This window comes from Sander lucioperca, chromosome 16 (assembly GCF_008315115.2).
Source record: "Sander lucioperca isolate FBNREF2018 chromosome 16, SLUC_FBN_1.2, whole genome shotgun sequence".
NCBI classification, from domain to species: domain Eukaryota; kingdom Metazoa; phylum Chordata; class Actinopteri; order Perciformes; family Percidae; genus Sander; species Sander lucioperca.
Genome location: NC_050188.1, coordinates 31,053,709 through 31,074,743, shown reverse-complemented (window position 1 = coordinate 31,074,743; position 21,035 = coordinate 31,053,709). Strand labels below are relative to the sequence as shown.

The following is a 21,035-nucleotide window of genomic DNA, read 5'->3' as shown; positions in this document are numbered from 1 at the left end:
GGGCATGATGTCAGGCTTAATAAAAATAAAGTGAAACTAAACTAGAATTCAGTCTGAACATCAGTGATTTACAGCAACTCTGATGAAATTTAGTAACGGTAATATAACCATATTTTAATTTCAATCATGTAATGTCCACTTTTCACAACTACAGTTAGCTGTTACTTTAGCATCTGTCCAAAACTCATTAACTCACATCGGTACTGCATTCGCTTTAATGACATCGTGATGTCAAGTCCAAATTGTTTCACTTTACTTGAGGTCAAGGAAAAATATTCATGATACAATTATAATGGTGTCATGACAGCCAATGTAAAAACAACAAATGACAGTTTAATGTGATGTGCCACACCTAAATAGTTTCTTAAAGTAGTTTTCTTAAAGTTTGATAATTAGGCCTGCCGTGACATGTATGACAGGTTATGTTAACCTGTAGGTTAATGTCAACTTGTCATAACAAAGACATCGACATCTTAGGCTATATCGTGTAGCTTAATATCAGGTTGTCGTAACACAGAGATTGTTGTCTTCGTTAATTCTAAGTTGTCATAACACAAAAATTCTGAACAATGCCATTTTTGCATTTGAAGTGTCATAATTTCCCGAATGACACTTAATGACAACAGTCGTGAACTTTCAAAAAGACTCATTCATGTTCATGACAAGTATCGATGTCAGTCTAATGCACACCCCTTCAAATAAAGTGTTACCCAATTTTGTAGTTTTTGTGTTTTTAATGAAAATGTATTCTGTATATTTTAGGGCTGTCAATCGATTAAAAAGTGTAATCTAATTAATTACATACTCTGTGATTAATTAATCTAAATTAATCGCATACATAATTAACGGTGCCTGAACCGATACTTTTTAACAAAGTAAAAAAAGGCGACATTAAAGAACGGCTTGTTTATTGCTAAGGCCATATGGTCAAAATGAAATGATTTAATAATAATGTATAACAATAACATTAACTTATTTCACTAGTAAATTGCTGTTGAACAACAAAAACAACCACCAGATGGGAAAAGGACATTTACAATAACTTCAAATGCACCACGAGACTGTAGTTTACCAGTTTCATTGAACGCACCGTCTGTGTTGTTTCTCCGACTGCAGCTACAGATTGTTACATACCGGTGTTGAATCCTCTACAGTAAAACAGTCAAACTTTACACCGTTTAGCGTTAGCTGTCAGCATTTTAACATTTTTTAATCCAGCTACTAGCTAGCGGTAGGCTAACGTTAGCTGCTGTCGAGTATAGTGTTAACTAGCTAGCGGTAGGCTAACGTTAGCTGCTGTCGAGTATAATGTTAACTAGCTAGCGGTAGGCTAACGTTAGCTGCTTTCGAGTATAGTGTTAACTAGCGTCACGTGCAGCGGTGTTTGTGTTGTCGGTATCGTCTTCAGAGCACCAGAGAGAAGAGTGCAGACATATCAGCGGCACCAGATTTCGGTAGCCAGGGTTGGCAGGAAGAAGCTTTTTACAAGTAAATGTTCCAATCAACGATCCAGGCAGCACATTCTCGTCTCTACAGTCGAATGGTGGCTAGAACGGTTCCGGGTCAAACGTCAATATGGAATGGATTAATCTGCGTTATTTTTTTTAACGCGTTATTTTTTCTCAGATTAATTAATCGAAATGAACGCGTTATTTTGACAGCCCTAGTATATTTACTTGCTTATTGAATATCACAACTAGTTTAGTCTTCCACAGGTGACATGGGACTACTCCTCAGGGACATAGAGCCTTGGTAACCACACTGTGAAACCGGCACATGCATTTCCTTTTCCCCTTACATGGACTCCATCATGTAGAGCAGTAAAATCTCTTACTTCACCACTCTGTTCTCCTGTGTTCTCTCACAGGTACTTCAGCAACATATCCCTCGGTGGGCGGGATTATTCCTTCAATAGTGACGGCTACCTGTCCAACCCGCTGCTTGATGTCATCTCCTACACCAATGGGAGAGGCTGGGAGGAGGTGAGTACACAGCTGTGCAAGTTGGCACTAATTATCATAACGCAGCGGCTGGACGGGCTAACTGCTAATTTCACAGCCCATCAAACATGCTAACTCATCGCTGCTCGGCTTCACCTTTCTGCTGTCTCACTGTCCCCTCTCTCTCTCTCTCTCTCTCTCTCTGTCCCAGAAGTCATTAGAGCTCTCTCTCTGTCCCTTCCTCCCTCTACTTTTCCGTTTTGGTTGGTCAGCCTTGTTAGCCAGCGCTAACTCAGAGTCCAATATCCTCTCCATCGGGGGCCATTTGTAGCAGTTGTACAGTAATAGTACCAAATCCAAGGTCTGCCCTCAGAGGCACTTACAATTCCTCCGGACTCTCTTCGACCTGAGAAAAACAAGTAAACCTTTTTGTTCTATCCCGCTGTGTTCCATTTGCTCCTGACCATTTATGACTCAATATGTTCACCGGTGAGTGCAAACGTAAGACCCCCTTCATTTAAAGGATAACTAAAAAAGGAAATTGACTTTTGAAAGAAAGAAAACACATTGCTTTAACAGCACAGCATCAGTATGAGTCTTTGGATTTGAAGTGTTTGTAGGTCTTCTGCTTCCTGACAAAGCTTAACTTCCTAAAAGGTGCAGTCCTGTACACTATTTTAGTTTGACTCCATAAGTGAAGGATGAACAAAGTTTACAGATTGCATTAAGTAGGACTTATAGCGCTTTTCCATTACATGGTACCAGCTCGACTCGACTCGCCTTTTTTGGTTTTCCATTACGAAAAAAAGTACCTGGTACCTGCTAACAGGTACTTTTTTTAGTACCTCCTCAGTCGAGGTTCCAAGCGACAGACGGGGGTGTCCTGAACAAACCCGCTATTTTTAAACAGTTTAGCCAGCTGTTTTTTTTTTGCTGCCTCCAGCTTAATTTGAAACAAAATGTGTCTTCTGGCAACACACACCTTTGACGTTCTGTGTGTGTGTCGCGTCAGGTCACAGTAGTTTACTGCGGTGCCGCTTGTTTACAGTTCTGCGGAGGCTCCGGCAGAGCTTTCGCCGTAGCCTAACTACACACACACATGGCCAGCTCCACGCACACACCAGCGCACAAGTATAAACATCAGGCCACTTTTACATAGGCTACGGCGAAAGCTCTGCGTGGAGCCTCCACAGAACTGTAAAACAAACTCAAGTGGCCTGATGTTTATACTTGTGCGCTGGTGTGTGCATCGATACGGCATAACGACCAGCCACGCTGAGGCGGTACCAAAATCTGCAATGAAAACGGACGCACAGTGTGTCGAGGCGAGTAGAGTCAAGGCGAGTCGAGCAGGTACCATGTAATGGAAAAACGCCATTAGACTACATTTACGTTGCTACGTTTTGGTTTTTAAGAGTTTTGAGCCAAAAGCTCTCCATGCACATAAGTGATTTTAGCTCCAGTAGAAGAACTAATCTCTGTTTAAACTACACGCCCAAACCGCATATCTTATAAACAATCTCTTATACTGGGCATACGCGTGCCGGGGTAAACAGGAGGCAGCATTTACACTCCACCCGTTGCTGGTAGTTGCCATGGTAACGTTAGCAGTTTAGTCTCAGAGAACGAGACGTCATGACCCAATTAGACGGCGAAACATTTGGTTCGGTGTTGGTGTTGCCAAAGGTCTCCGTTTGCGGCCGTTGAGACTGCAACCCAACCCCGGAGATTACAAACCAAAACGCTGTCACAAAAGTGTGAAATTTCTCCGGTTCAGGGGCTCTGAAATGCCAGAGCAGTGTGAATGCGAGATGTAAACGTAGCAAAAGATATTTGTTTTTAAACCAAAACGTAGCAATGTAAATGTAGCCTTAAGGAATAATTAAACTCAATTTCACTACACCTATCTTAGCAGGCTGATTCCCAACATACACAATAAGTATGTGGACACTAAGTGTCCGCTGTATGTTCACTCTGGGGCTGTTTTCTATAGTTTGGTTTTCAGTTGAGGTCAATACTGCTACATCACACAGTGATATTTAAGACAATACTTTTCTTCCAACAGTGTGGGGCAGACAGTTTTCTGTTCAACATGACAATACCATACAAAGCCAGGTCCACAGGCATTGGAAATTAGCAACAGCTACAAATGCTGTGATGCTGTACATTGGAGATTTGTTGTTCAAGTGTCTATTTGTTAGCATCTGTCCATATTTGGGGTGTGATGAGACACTCGGCTAACGAAACGAGACACGATGTTGGGTTCACGAGGACAAGATGAGACAAAATTTTAACACTATTTTAAAGAAAACGTAAGTGACGAAATAAGACCTAATACATTAACTGCGGTGTGAGCTTCTAATTCCTAATTGAAACTGTTTGTAACCTTCTAACTGAACTACTTTAGTTTCCTCAGATAAAAAATAAGAACGGTAAATACAACACATAAAGGACTACGTTTATTTAGTCTTATTTATTTAAGTGCAAACCATAATCAAAGTAGTACTCTCTGAATAATCAAAGTGCAAACAGACACTGGCCAATTTTTTTCCTTCAAGCATTTTACACCGCTCAGCCTAAGATATGGTCACATTTCACAGTGATTATGTTCTAAAGCCCAAATAAATAACCATCAAACACTCAACAGATGATTTTAATAGATATTTTAATAAACAGCAATCGGCAAGGAACCAGTGAGAAAATGTGGAGGCATTGGATGGAGCATTGTCATAGTAAACGTTAAACAACATCTTTTGCTCGACACTTTTTAAGTCCAATCCGTCATTTGTAAAATCTCATTTTGACTTTCTTCTACCAGCAGTTTTAATCCTTCTCAGTGTCACATGGTGAATCTTTGATCTGAAGTGGCTGCGAAATCCCCCCTTTTTCAGTTGTCAATATTCATGATAATACACATTCACTTGACAATGCATACGCATACTGTTTCCCCCTCTGGACCATCTGTGAAACTCGACTTATGGTTGGCAATTTGCATCTGAAAAAGCTTGGACTAAATGGTGGCGTTTGAAAAGGGGTTTGCAGAATTGTATACATCATGCACACTGTCATCTGGAATTGACCCCAATTTTGTTTTGCAGAAGATAACAAGCCTCAGAGCGAGATTCAGATCGAGGAAAATATTAAAGTTACTGATAATACTTCAGTTTTTAAACCTGTCAAATAGGCGGCACTCATGAAAAATAAAAGTGCTGCCTCTTATCATTTGATTGCTGAACAAGGGGCATTTATTTTTGGAGAGTTTCAGTTATTTTATTCATGTTTTTAAGTCTTCTGTATCACTCTTATTTGGTTTTTGAGGTCAACACATCCAGCCTGTATTTCTTCTGGCAGAAGTTAACCTGACAGAACATTACAGTAGTGCCTGGTGGAATAAGCACTATTCCATCTGTGGGAATCATAGTGTGCCCTTTTTGTGCCGTTTCCTGATGCAGCTCACCATTATCGTATTGGATTTTTACTGCATGAAGGCTGAGATACTGACTGTGGAGAAGGGTTACTGTCTTGTACGCCATGGGTTTGGAAAAGAAAACCTGGCTACAGCCGGCAGAAAAACTGACAGATAAGGGTTTCATTTGCACTGCTGCTCTCAAAAGACGACCCCTGTGTTGCTCTTTTATATCTGGTGTTTGTGTGAGTGGAGGAGGAAATCATCAGGATGTCATGTTTCTAACAGGAAACCCCTCCCACCTTTAGTGTTTTACAATATATATAGTAATTGTACAGTATTTATGATCCCTGTCTGGAAATTACTGGAACGAAAGTATGCTCATGATCTGGTTCTTATAATGTTCAAGCACAAGCACACTTAAAGCTGCTATAATATATACAGTATGTTTTTATTTACAATAGATTAAAGAGACTTTGTAATGTTAGTGACAAACCTACAGGTAATTATTGCCGGACTCTGCAGATCCACTCAGCTCTATGGAGCCCTAGAGCGTCTTTAAAGCTGTGGTAGGCAATTTATTTTAGCCGTAGTTGGGCAAAAATTCCATAATAATGTTTCAGCACCGTGTAATTAAAGTGGTCTGAGAGAAAACTAGACTTCTGCAACTCCTAGAGATGCTATTTTTGAGTTTTCTTCTGACCGATAGCCGACCATCGTTGGCACCACCACGATGTTCCATGCGTTGTCGTGAACCAGTGCAGCCACTCGCATGACCGACACAAGTCCACAGCGGCCCGCGGCGTGTATAGCCTGTCTCCACTGCATCCGCGAGGTTGTCAGCTGTGTGCCTGCCTGGCGTACTCTGTGTGTAGGACGGCTGATTTAACCCGCCAGTCCTCATCGATACAGTGACGTGTCACGTAGCTCTCCCTGTGAGCGCCATCCAGCAGAGAGCCACGAGCAGAAAGAAAGAGCAGCTTAAAACAACTTGCTAGTGCAAACTAGTAGCAGTAGTACGTTTACTAGCAGTTAAGAAATGTATTGTTTAGCCTATTTTTCTTTTGCAGTGCAAAAACTTATTATTTTTATTTTAATAATATTGTTTTTAACAGTTAGAAAATTCCTATTGGCAGTTAACAGTTAAACGGTAATCAATAACATCCCTAGCACCTCCTCTTAGCCCTTTTTTCAGGCTTTAGATAAATTTGACGGGAGTCTTTGGTCAATCACAGGTCGGTTCAGAGAGAGAACGTTGCTATTGGCTGTTTTGCCCATGCATTGATCATGTGATAGAGAGGAGAGCGGGAGAGCTGCAGGAAGAGTTCTCCTTTTTTGTATTCCACTGTAAGTTTAACACAATGTTTTGGTTTTCTGGGCTCACAACTTCACAACTTTTATCAGGCGTTGGCTATGAAACAGGTCTTTGAACCAGCACTTGAACAACATGAAACGACTACCAGAGGTCCAAGGAAAGCAGCAGGTAATCCTATCCCAAATAACAAGTGCCCTGGTCAAACAGTAACGCTGTTTACTATGGAGAACAGTTTGAAAAGGACAACGTGTATCAAACACTTAACTGCATTGAAAAAGATAAACAGTGGACACCTTTGTGTGGAAATAGATTAAAATAATGACATTTTTATCCATTATATAATTTATTTCCAGGCGAGGACTTGAAGGTCTCTTAAAGTGACTGTGAGGGCTTTGACCTGAGGGATAATGGCAAAGCAAAGGACAAACTGTGTCGCTACAACTCCCTCAGAGACCAGCACTTGACCCTATCTGCCCACTGGTTCTCTCCACCCTCATTTGTCTGAACATCCCTATTACCCAGGCGTATATTTGCTGAATTAACCTCTCTTGAACTGAATCATGGAGTATATTTGCCGAGCACAGCAACCTTAGGGCAGCTGAACAAGAGCTGGTTGTAGAACTCGTAGTGAGGTCTGGGACTGTATTTATCAAGAGTCTCAGAGTCAGAAATATTCACAGAGAGATTCATATTTGGTCTGGCCTTTGGGCAAAGAACATATTTTGTGAACTTCTGTAATTGCCAAGCAGGTTTGGCAATTAACCCGTTTCTGATTTCTGCTGCACCTCAAACTTAAAGTAGCGCAGAAAGTAAATCATTTGTAATTCGTTAAATTCATTTTGGATGCATAGTTAATGATTTTGGGGTTAAATGTTACATGCATTATGCATAGAAAAGTCCAACAGCACCACCTGAACAGTGGCTAAATTATTAGCCGAGTTGTATTTGCATTTAATCTTTGCATATCAGCCCTCCAGCGGGCTCCCCCCTGTCACCGTCATTTCCTGCCGTCTTCGTTTGTTCCCTTGCGTGTTTCTTTCTGCTTCTGCCTTTGTTTGCTCCCTCGTGGTTTGTTTTGTGGTGCGCGTTCGTAGCTCTTTTGACTTGCGGGTTGGTCTCTCATGGAGTGAGCCATGTCCGCGTGCAGTGTTGTTTTTTGTGGGCCCCTTGCGTTTCTACCTTGAGCGTTTCTTCTGTGGTTTTCGCACGAGTCACCCACAACGGCACATTGCTCCTGCCCTCCGCGTCTTCATTTGTTGTTTGTGTTTCGGTAGTGTTGGTCTTAAGTAGAGTTGTCCTTGATGTGGGATGTACATTGTGGGTTGTTGTGGTGTCGCGGCCTGAGAAGCAGAGTTTTTTTTCCACATGCAGATGTTTTTGGTTTTTTGGTTGGAATGTAACACACAGCCTTTTCGTTTTAAGTGCATCTTAAGCCTTTCCTTGTGTGCAGTGCGTATATTCGAGAAGCTGGTTCGAATGTGTGTGGGGACGCTAGACGTTATCACCAGGGATCGGAATTGGTGCACCAATATGTTTTAGGTGTGGCGGAAAGACCACGGCTGTGACTTTTATTGGGTTAATTCCTTTTAGTCCCGCCGTTCCCCCGGCGCCAGTGAAAGGATGTAGATGCAGTCACACACACCCTTCGCTCCGTTTTTTGGTTGGGCACCAGTACACGACTCGGGGGCGTATCTTCCGGGCCTGTCCTCCCTGCACGCGCACCGAGGACCGGTTATACTATTCGCTGTGGCGCTCGCGGGTTGGACGGCTGACTTCCTTCCACCGATGCCGGCTGCTCCCCCGTGACATGCCCCCCGGAGAAGACGTTAGAATTGAAAAGTAGAGGAATTATCATCCAGAGAGGACCGGAGCAGAAAGTCCAGCCATGTATATATTAGACCAACACTAATAATGGAATAATAATGTTTGAGAGAGGGGTAGACTGAGGAAATGAAGCATAGAGTGAACAACCTGCACCAGCGACCAGAATACTTGATAGTGAAGGTTACGAGTTTAGGAGAAGGCCAAAATGAGTACAGTGAATTAGCCAAATAATATAATAGTGGTGGTGCATGTGAATCGCTCAGAATCACAATGCCACAGTTGCAAATACTTTTCATGTCATCTAATTAAAGTTTAAACAAACGACAACAAAAAACTGTAACCTTAGGTCAAAGATTGTTCGGATGACTCCTGAAGTTTCTTACCTTCACGTTCAAGAAATCTTTATCTCTCCAGGTCCTCCAAATCATCAGAATCTATTTAAAGGACTACTCAAGCAAATTATGTTTGCATTTTAATAAAATTAGAGGATTTGCGAGAGACAAACAGAGGGATGCGGCAGATGCTGAGATATCCTGACTTTATATACTGTGGTAATATACGTATACTTTCAAATCAAAACAATCAAAACAAAATATGCCTCTAACAGTGTCACACGTATTTATATTGACTGGAAAATACATGCAACCCAATTATGCTCATTTTCAGGTTCATAATTACTGCAGCTCCTCTTTTCACCCTGTGTGTTGAGTTCTCTGTTTTAGCGACCGAGTGAGACATCTCACTTCTGTTCCATCTTTGTTGGGAGTCGCACATGCTCAGTAGCTAGGTAAGGACTACTAGCCATTAAGAAGTAGAGTATGAGGGCGTGCCACACTAGCAGCTAGGCGAGCATTATAACGTGTGTTACAAAGTGACGCACGTTTTCTCTGAAGTAAAGGCTGGACTACAATAGAGCTGTTTGGAGCAGTTTGTGAACAGAGTTTTCTGTTGGAGATGGTAAGTCCCTTTGGGGTGGACTTTGGGCTTTTTCACTTTGTAAACCTATAACGCACACAAAAGATATATAACACTAAAAAGGAAAGGGAAAAAGCCAAAAAGCATAATATGAGCACTTTAAGTATTTATCAACATTTTCTTATGAATTTAGTGTTTCGCTACCTTCTAGAAGAAGACCATATAAACAGTGACTCAGCCTCTTCCTAGGGTAGAACAGTTTTTGCAATTGCTATTCTCATCACTGAGTGTTTGGGCTTTGTATGAAAAGGTCCTCTGGTGCTCAAATAGTGATGAGTTTTACCATTGCAGCTGCTGCAGCAGCAATGATTTGTTTGTAATGAATAAAAGAGGAGCTGTGTAACAATGATCCACCACAGTCACTATGGCTGAACAAACAATGAAGAATATATATAACATTACATATTCTGTAAAGCATCTATTGGTTGGAATGTCAGATTATTAAGGGTGTATCACATCAGATTATCGATTCTTCAGAAGTAATGACAGCAAAAGTAATAATTATTCAAGTACATGCATTTCAAAGTGTTGATTTTGGAAGTAATGCACATTGAATTATTGAATCCTCCAATTAGTAGAGTATTGATTGTCATGAAAATGTCAAAGAGACACAAAGACTAAAAATGATTATGACTCAGCTCCAGTTCTTTGCGACTGAACGGATTGCACTAATTATCAAAAGTACATCTCTGTGTACTTTCTGGAGTTTACCTTGTATTTTTAATGCAACATTTTGGCAAAGCAGTCGACAAACATTTTATTGAATTTGTGCTGTTTGGAATATGTGAATACTAATTAAATTCTTTTTTACTTTACTGTAATTTTGATTAACAGCAAATTTAGTGTTGCTGCTGTTATTAAATGTATAAAATGTTGATACAAATCCGAAGGTACTCTATGGTAACTGAAAACCACAAAATACCGTGCGTGTGTGCGTGCGAATTTGAACGAATTCTGGAAGTCGAATATAATTCGAATAGTAAAAATCAGAAGAAGAATGGGAAATAGTTTTACCATGACTTTAAAATCGACATCCACCGAGCCAAAATCTTACTTAGCTAGTTTGTGAGCTTCATGGAGACAGCTAGTTTGTTAGCTGTCAGAGTTAGCTTCAACTTCATCAATTACCTTCTAACAGCTGTATTCTCAGTAACGTGACAATCTGAAAGAAACAGGTTGCTTATAAATCACAAAAATAGTAGAAACAGCGCCGTTTGGCTTAGTTATCAAGACCGTTAGCATCGTGGCTAACACTATTGTTACTTAGTTTATGACAAGTCGTTTCGGCTGTGCTTTCTAACATGATGTCGTGCTAACCAAGCACCGTTAGCCTTTACAACAGAGCCGCTTCACTACATTTGTTAGGCAATGTTTCATTCATTCTGTGTGCTCGTGGTGGAAAATTAATGTAAACAAAGTTGCATGCAAGAAATGCAATGCGCCATGACGTAGAATATTATTTAAATATTTAAAAAAAAAAGAAAAAGAAATTCCAATGGTATAGAGGTAGATTGACAGCTGTGTGTGTGTGTGTGTGTGTGTGTGTGTGTGTGTGTGTCTGTGTGTAATTATCTTTTTGTTTTTTGTTTAAAGAGCGGTTGAAGGCATTTATTTCAGTTAACCTAATGAAAAACATGTTAGAGAAGTGAACTTGAAAACAAATGAGCATAGAAGAGCAGCTTATCATTTTGTTCCATAATAAACTGCTGGATCTGGCTATTATTATGTATGCAGCAGAGAGAGTGAGAGAGAAGAGCAGAAAACAGTTAAAAAAAAAAAAAATAGAGGGACACACAATGCATAAAATATCCAGTGAGTGAGGTTAGTCCAAATTGCCAGGTGCTCCAAATTTGTTATTTACATCACTCTCTTGTTTGTATCTCTGGTCCTTGTGTTAATGTATTTAAGTAGCCAAAATGAATATTTATGGATAACAATGTGGAAGTGTGTCGGTGCACCTATTTGTATGTGTGTGCCTAGTTGTGTGATTGTGTTCTTGTGACTTGTTTGTCTTTGTATTTCTGCATTTCTGCTGGTAAAGTGTAGAGTATTATGCTTGCACCTGTTCTTTTGTGTGTGTGAATACTTGTATTCATCACATTGTGGGGACATCAGTCTCCACAGTACATTATAGGGATTGACCTCCCATCTGGGGACAAGAAGCTGGGCCTGGTTGCACCAGCTGTTCCTAAATTAGATTTAAGCATTGCAAAGACGGAAGTGTTTACCAAGTACAGATTAACAACTCTCTAAATGACAGCAGGTTGCACCAAACAAGTTCATTAGTTGAGATTAGTTGATTTGTTTATACTTACACCAGGTACAACTGACTAAATCAGTTTAAAAAACTATTTTGCTCATATATGAACTGTTCAGATTGAAGAGTAAAAAAAGGTAACTGACCAGACACTTGATCAAATACTGATTGATAATGGTGTAAATATTGGGGATCAATGAAGGTGTATCTTATCCTAAATGAAGAAGATTTTAAATAACATTTGATCAAAATGAGACAAGATAACAGTACCTCAAATTCAATCAAGGTTAATTTAGGTTAAAAACTTGGTTTTAAGGACACGGTTGGAATAAGGATCCAGTTAAATTCAGTGTTAGCGTTAGCTTCTATGGAATGTCAATGAGAGTCCTCACAGGTATGCAAGTACAAATGCATGTGTGTGAAGCCTTTGTGGGCACTCTTTTCTTATCAAAAAGCTGGTCCCCTTAAGGTTAACCATTTGTTTTAGGTTTAAGACCTGGTTTTGGAGAGATTATCATTTAAACATTACGGTACAGTAAGGGTTGGGAATAGGCATGTAGCAATTATGATTTAATTAAGGTCTATGTAAGTCACAAGTGATGCAACCGGTGTATGTTTTAACCTTTGCATGTTTATTCACAAATCCCAGCAGACATGTCTGGCACCATCAGGAGGATTCACAGGAGAATTGGCTGTATGCTAATATCATCTAAATATGACACCACAGCTAGAAAATGGCAAAATAAAAAAAAGACAGATTAGCTGTGGTGTGGCTGCACATCCTTCCAGTAACATCTCAGTCGGTGTGAACAGATTTGTTTACACATGTAGGTCACTGTGACACTGTAAGCTGTCTCTTTAGTCTCTGCTCCAAAATACCACGTTGCAGCATGAAAAGCTCAGTTAACACAAACAAACTGCTCATTATACAACACAACCAATGCAAAAACACACTCCCTTGTTGCGTTTCATCTCCCCCCACAACCCATTACTGTGCAGGAAAAAGCATGCGGCTGTAGAGGAAGGGGAAAAGAAGCATATGGCTGGAAACTTGAGCTAACAGAAGACTCAAACAGTGATAATCTACAATGAAGTTAATAGACCGATGGGCTGAGGTACCTCATATAACACACTTTACCAAATTGTGATCACAGTTGTCAGGTCCCTGTCATTCTGTGATTAATAATAATGCCCATTGGGGCTTACTGTAGAGGTGAGGGTATAGGACAATTTAGTTAACAATTAAACTGACATCAATGGTAAAGACACAACTACTTAAAATGTCAAAGCTTGAACAGTTGGAAGCTTCTACTGCACCAGATACACACTGCATGAGCCGTTTTTAGACATCTAATACAGACGTCTTTTTAGGAGGCCTTTTTGCCATCATTAGATTGCACAATAGAGACACATGGAGGGGAGAGAAGGGGTATGATGTGCAGCTAACATACCCAGCAATTCAAATGACTGGGGGCACAAGGATGCCAGAAGTTCCAAAATGCTCTTGACAAAACATTTGAACCAATTGTATACTTGGACTACCAAAATATTGTATGTTTCTGTATTGCTATATTCAACCACTGGGGGGGCATTCTGGACATTAATCAGGGGGTGTCCTTTTAAAATGATACTGGTAATGTGAAAGCTAGTTTTTGCTAGATGCATTAGCTTCCCAGTAAGCATGGATTGGTTGATTTGCAGGTGTCAACGTTAAAACCAGGTTGAGTTTTTTTTTTAAAATATTTTTAAGTGACAATCCTCAAGGTCCTTCCAGGTGCTTATTGGTTGTGTGCAATCAGATGTGTTAACAGCAAGGTAAAGATATATGCTGTGATACTAGGTTACCTGGTTAACTTACTGACTAGATGACATTATCCAAGCTAAAACACAAAACTAATGTGCCATTGAGTAATTGACGCATATTCTCTGGATACATGTATAAAAAAAGATAAGTTCTAAGCCAATGAGCTGAAGACCTGAGTGCCTGTGTTTGTGTGTGTATTCCCATCCAGGTTGGCTGGTGGGAGAACGGCCACCTGCGACTGCGTTACCATCCCTGGTCTCGTTACGGCTCCTTCCTAAAGCCTCTGGATGACTCCCAGCACCTCCGAGTGGTTACCTTGGAGGAGAGGCCCTTTGTCATCGTGGAGCCGGCTGACCCGGGCACCAGCTCCTGCATCCGGGACTCTGTACCCTGTCGCATGCCCGTCAACACCAGGTAACACCCCCCAGCAGCTGAATATGTAACGCAGCCGTCAGTGAAACCTTTCTCACTGCTGCATTGTGTTTTCTTTGCATTGTATCCAAAAACTCTGCAAGGCTCAGCTCTCAGTGGTTGGTCTGTATATTTGTATTTATTTAATACACAAAAATAAGGCTTTATTTTAGTTAAGTTTTTCTCCGTGATTGTGCACAACTTTTTAAAAGGGATACTGTTTTCAACCAGCTTTGTATGATAACAATGTGGGTAGTATGTGTAACTGAACTATGGTAAACTTCCCTCCATCTTACCAGTGCCAAGATCTCTGTGCTCCTCTCCTAACCATGGCTCTGATTACAGGCTACAGATTGTACTTCCACATACGGACCCAAAGAGTATAGAAGCGAACCCTCTCTCTTTCAAACTCAGACCAAACTCAAATTAAACTGTAAAAATATAATGTATATAAACAACGATTCTATTACTTTATTGCCTATTTCTCACCTAGATGTTTTCAGAAACATATTTTAGTGCACTGTTTAGCAGTAATACAAGTTTGTGAACACTGTTTCCTGTATTACAAAAGTCGAGGCTGAAAGAACTTCTACTACGTTGCCTATTTCTCACCTTAAATGTTTTCAGAAACACATTTTAGCTCACCCTTTAACTTTAATATGAGATTGTTTGTTACCAGCCGGCCGCCATATCTGTGATGACTTGCATTAGGTCACCCACCAGCGGGAGTTTATTGGTTTGGTGCGTTGCAGTGCATTCTGGTATTTGAAGGTTTTCTAACTTTTTAATAAAAATGAATATCACAGCCCCTTTTCTGTTTTCTCTGGGCATGTGCACCAATTTCAAAAAAAATGTTCGCACCATTCTACTGCATAGACTGCATAGAAAAGACCATCTTTCCAGTGGTAAAATACTTCTTTAAGTGAATAAAGAATTCTCTCTAGTGCCTTCTAAACATGCTCAAAGAAAATGTTCATCGTCTTGGTGCCATGCATTGGTGGTTTCTCAACAATAGTTTTTAACCTTCTTGGCTTTTAACAACTACCAAATTGCCAATTATACTGTAGCCATTAAAGCGAAATGTCACCTGCACTTAGAGGATGAAAGGTTTGAATTTTTTCAGCATTGCAAAAGCAAATATAAGTGAGATAAAATTAGAAAAACAATATTGCAATGGAAGTGAGTGTGAATGGAGTACAAACGTAGAAATAAGTTTTTGGAATCCACCAAAGAAAGTGGCAGGTCAGGATGACCTACTTTTTATTATGGCCATTCAGAATAATATAGCTATCCCATTATCTATCTGAGAATGGACGGAAACCGTTTCACACAGGATCGGTTTAGTATATAACAAATTATTTCTTACCTTGATGTCTCCTAGTGTTTTCTGCTCTAAATTCTTATCAGCCTATGATCCCTTGTGGAAAATGTCAAATAAGTTTCAAAAAGTGGTTAGATAGAGACCATCCTGAAACCAGGAGGCCAGGCTCTTATCCCTTGTGAAATTGAATTGTCTGGCCAAGTGTCCATGAACAAGACAGTAAATCTTTACCATCTGCAGGTGCTGGTGTGCAGGAAGGAATGGGCTTAAATAAATACTTTCCTTCTGGGATCAATAGATTAAAACATCATACAATAAGGTAATTATTCCAGGGAGAAAATGAAGATATGTTTAAAGTCATAGGGCACCTGAAAGCATGCAATTAAGAACAAAGCATGATTGTGTTACAGCTATTCATTAAAACCGTTATATAACCTTGAAACCACACAGCAAGTTCAGGTTAATTGTCTTTTAATCAATCCAGATAATTAGAAACATGGAACAAGAGACCCCTGCTGTATTCCCTTCCAACACTTATATTGTGAACCACAGCACGTTTGGAGTGATTCAGTCCAGTTTACAGTGAGTTGCACGGTACTCATACAAACATACAGTGGCACTCGTAAGTTTATGAACCCATGTTAAAGTTGACTAAAAGGTGGAATAAAAAAATTAGCTTTTGGAAATTGTCTTAATGCCTTAACCTTAATACCTTTAAGGACACCAATTTTCTTTGTGAATGAATAATGTATCGTAAAAAAAATAAATGTTCTTCCTTAAAATACAGGGGGCATAAGTAAATACACCCCTATGTTAAATTCCCATAGAGGCAGGCATATTTTTATTTTTAAAGGCCAGTTATTTCATGGATCCAGGATACTATGCATCCTGATAAAGTTCCCTTGGTCTTTGGAATTAAAATAGCCCCACATCATCACATACCCTTTACCATACCTAGAGATTGGCATGGGGGGGGAATTCAGAGTTCTTGGGGGCAGAGGGGAGGGTAAGAGGGGAGGGTGTTGAGCTTCCTGATATAATCCATGTTGCTCCTGTTTCATGTTCATATAAGGTTCATTCGAGGCTAAAGTAAGTCAGGGAGAAAAAGAAACCGAGTGAGTGTGAACGCGCGTGTGCATGCGTGCACACGCGCACACGCTCCAGCTCCTGGTCTATCCAAGATAAGCTTCCTTCCTGCCAGCACATAACCAGGCCAATGGGAAGATAACGAGTTCATCCTCCATCAATTTTATTGGCTGAGCGAGAAGTTTGCTCTCGTTAATCAACCTACATTGACCCAGGTTTTTTTTTTTTCCTTAAAAGATTTCGCCCTCAATTGCTTGTCTTTTTATTCTCATTAATAAGTATTTTATGTACGTTTTTACTTTTGTGTACTGTGATTGATTTGCAAACATTTTTACCTGTCGCGGCGGTGTTTTATGCTTTTCTCCTGTCATTACCACCAAGGTCTTGATTTGTTTGTCCAATGCTTAAAATCAACATGCATTTGACCAGGGCACAACCACGCACTTAAACTTAACTTCCACTTTTGATAAGGACCACCACATGTGACATGTCTTAATCTCAAACAATCACTTACCTTACAATAACATACAACTTAAAGTGCCCATATTATGAAAAAAAAAACACTTTTTCTGGGATTTGTTTATTTATTTAGTTATTTTGTGTCTCTGGTGCATCCACACGCATACAAACTTGGAAAAAAAAAACATCCGTGCTGTTTTGAGTGAGATACGGGTTTCTGAATGTGTCCTGTCTTCAGTCTCCGGGTGAGCTGTTCAAAATCGGCAGGGCTTTCTACATCACTAGCCGAAACAAGGGGGCTAACCGCTAGCATGCTAACCGCTAGCAGCGCTAGCATGCTAGCAGTTAGCCCCCTCGTTCTCAATGGCAAAACACTGCTACAACACACACAAGTTCACCATAATCTACAAAATAACTACTTACATGTCCCTAGTCTGCAGGTATTCCACGCAAAGTTGGAAGTGCGCCCTCGTTTAGAAGAAGTCTCCCGGCTAATCCTGCCTTGTACTGACTGAAGTTAGAGAAACAACTAGCTAGCTGATGTGATTCTTACCTAGCTACTGAGCATGTGCGACTCCCAACAAAGATGGTACAGAAGTGAGATGTCTCACTCGGTCGCTAAAACAGAGAGCTCAACACACAGGGTGAAAAGAGGAGCTGCAGCAATGTGCAGTACAACAAAAATATGGTGTTTTTTGAAAATTAAACCATGTAAACCTATTCTGGTACAACCTCAAAATACAATTGTGAACCTGAAAATGAGCATAACTTTAAGCCCCTTTACCACTGGACAAAAAACCCACTAATATCTGGCTTTGGTCTTCAGTGGGAAAGGTTCCAATCTGCATTCATTCCGGGACAAATGACTGCAGTGGTCATGGGTATTTATCGGCTCCATCTCCGACGGTCAGTGATGTAAACATGGCACGATGCTATGCTATCTCAGCCACGAATTCTGTCCATCTCTGTACAAATAGCACTAGAACATCGTTCCAGACTAGTCTGATTTTATTGCCTATTTTTAGCGGGTTTACAGGTGTTAAGAAAATTGCATATATGCGCTAATTTTGGTGAAAAAAAAAGGGCATTACTGAGCTATTGGTCTTCTAAATGACCATGTAGCTGGGTTTATATGCGAGTTTAAAAATTGGAAATTGATGTGGGTCTAAACTTCCAGACATCTTGTGCACATATGCCGAACTCCTATGAATTCACTAATAATGAAAAAAGTATAAAATGCACAAATTGACGGGATATTTAAATATTGGCAATTGTCTTTGTATAATTAAAATGAGAATGACACTGAGTGAACATTACTAGCTACATTTTTCATGTTGGTTTTGAGTGGTATGCACCCCCACTAACCTGGAAAACGGTTTTAAATCAGTAACGTTACTACAGCGTGTCGGAGGAATACACACAGTCTCCTGCAGCGGGGAGTCAGAGGGGCCGTCACAGCAGCGTGGCTAACGTTAGCTTCTTGTCTCATTTGGGGTCTGATAAACAGTAAATTCATCAACTTCAGTGTCCACAATGCTATTTTCCAAACTGTAGCTGTCATATTTCACGGGCGTGAGTGCGGATTTTATGTCGCGGCTTTCGTCGCTGTTTATCACTTGTTGAGTGAAGTAGTACTCACCCTGTTGTTTATTTGGTTGCCAGAACTTTGCGAGTGATGACGTCCTGTCACTGTTCCAGTTGCTCTGCTCACCCTAGGGGAAGAGAGAGAGTATCGGCGCCTATGGTGTCAATAACGTGACTTTATTTGCACACGCACAAGAAGAGAATTATGGCTCTGGAATGAAAAAAATAACCTTGCTAGTCAAAATTTCACAATAACACAACTTGTATTTCCTTGTTAATTTCTGCCACGTAAAGACCAGACTTCATTTGTAGAAAAAGAAATGTTTGCAAATATACAAATTACACGGAGGAGCTAGGTATTCCACCCTCATACGTTTGACGCTTGTACTTTACTAAAAAAAAAAAAACAAAAAAAAACAGTTGTGCAAGTTGTGTTGCTAGGCAACAGAGCTAAGAGGTTGCCATAGCTGCCATAAGTGTCTCAGGGTCCAACAAATGGGTACTTGGTAAGGACAGCTGATGGAGGGCACAGCAGCCATTCTACTCATAGTGATCGTAATGCATTCAGATTCCCGTAGAAGACCTGCTCATTTATGCTTTCAGGGTAAAGTGTTCTCTCGATGAAGTCTCACAAGAAAGAAGCTTTTCAGAGGCCTTTGTAGAATCTTTCTAATTTTAGATGTCATCCAAGAGCACAAAATGGAGTTTAATTGTGTTTCAATAATGCAACACTGTTCCTGCTGGGCTCTCCGACCTGTCGAGCAACCCAAGCTGTCAGTATCGAATGAGGAATGATATCAATTAATGACATTTTATTTACGTGTCATGCCACTAAATGGGCCATCCCACACGGAATTACGTGACACCAATATAAAGGTAATTTCATCCACAGCTTCTGGTCCAATGTCCACACACAACATACTCTACTTAAAGAATAAATAAAACATATTGCAGCAGCCACATTATACAATAGTGGAACCCCGTAAATTGTCCAACTAGAACTAAACATGTCATACATAAAACTACAGCCACAGAAAAGTGTAAGTAAATAAACAGGGAATGACCCTTCCAGACAGAGAATCATCCATACAAAGCCGTCTTTCTTTTAGCCCATGCTTGTTCTAAAAGGTTTGCAAATAAAAATGTTTTATGTTCAAACAACCAAACTAACAGATCCTAATCCACTCACAGTCTCTTGCCAATAATTCATACTTTCCTCAGTCCCCCGTTCTTCTTCTTCCTCTGTTACATTCTCCCTGTGTCTTTAAGGGTGCTCCTCTGTTCACTCCTCTAGCAGCACGCTCTCCTTCCTTTTCAATTTCTGCACTTGAGCCAAGCAGCCCGTCCGGATCAAGGTGTCCTTGATAAAAGCTCTTCAAATCTCATGAAAAAGCATGTTCACTATCTCACCTAACTTGTCCTTTCTCACATCCTCTCCCCAGCTTGGTGGTGGATGGCACCGGGCCCACGAAGCACTGCTGCAAAGGCTTCTGCATCGACGTCCTCAAGCGACTGGCAAAGATTGTGGGTTTCACCTATGACCTGTACCTGGTGACCAATGGGAGGCACGGGAAGAACATTGACGGGGAGTGGAACGGCATGGTCGGAGAGGTGAGGATAATAACAATAATAACAATAATAATACCTCTACAATTCAAAAATACAATATCCAAGTCACACTGCTCCCTATTTCAGGCACACTGGGAAAAAAGCGGCACAAAAATGAGTAAAGAAAACAATGAATACAAGAGGCCCTATTTTGACGACCTAAGCGCACGGCGTGAAGTGCCTGGCGCAGGTGCATTTAGGGGCGTGTACGACTCCACTTTTGCTAGTTTAGGGGTAGGACCAGGCACATGGTTCAAAAGGGTTGTACTTAGTGTCTTGATTAATCATAGGTGTGTTTTGGGGACCAATAAATTGTTTCACGACGCTTCATCCTGATAACACATAACCAGTCTTTTGGAATGACTGATGTTGTTATGTGTGAATGCATGTACTGTAGGCCTACAGTCTGTGTTAGCTACAATAAACTGCATTAAGCTTCTCACTCTCTGACAGAAAGCAAGCAGGAGTATTTCCCCAAATGTTAAACTATTCCTTAAGAGCTACAGAAAAAGCTAAAGCTGAAATAATGGCCACTCATGAAACATTCACAAGCAATAACAACGCTCACACCAAACAAATAAACATCCCAGTGACAGCAACATGGGTGGGACTTGTAGAAGCCGCAGCTTGCAGACTGCATTTCCCGTGGGAGTTTTTTCTAAAGTTTAGCTGCCCAGATCACAAACACACTGTGACCCTTTTTTGTGTGTGTCTCAGTGAGATATTGTAGCTGTGTTTTTAATTCTTCCTGCATGTACGGTAGCATCGTCGTTTTTTTTCTCATTCCATTGTTTTGTCCCCCCCCCCCCCCCCCCCCCCGTTTTGTTGTGTTTACAAACTGGGGGTTTAGTTCGAGTGCGCCTGTGAAATTTGCTTTATCCTCCCTCAAATCCTTTAAAATGCAACCCAGCGAGAGAGACTCTGACCCGAATCGAGGAAAAAAGAGAGAAAATATGGAGGGAGGCTGTCGGAAAGATTAGTGCTGGAGAAACGGGGAGAGAGAGGACAAGACAGACTGTGAGGCTGTTTGTACGTGTGTATGTGT

At 40.6% G+C, this 21,035-nt stretch overlaps 1 protein-coding gene across 1 annotated transcript in view; it reads left to right on the top strand.

The window, feature by feature from the left end:
• grin2da (glutamate receptor, ionotropic, N-methyl D-aspartate 2D, a) overlaps nucleotides 1–21,035 on the top strand; it is a 275,179-nt gene that overhangs the window by 185,918 nt on the left and 68,226 nt on the right. The window contains exons 7-9 of the mRNA XM_035992896.1: nucleotides 1,868–1,982; nucleotides 13,730–13,935; nucleotides 19,825–19,993. Of these exons, the coding sequence (XP_035848789.1) occupies nucleotides 1,868–1,982; nucleotides 13,730–13,935; nucleotides 19,825–19,993 (490 nt within the window). The remainder of the gene's footprint in view (nucleotides 1–1,867; nucleotides 1,983–13,729; nucleotides 13,936–19,824; nucleotides 19,994–21,035) is intronic.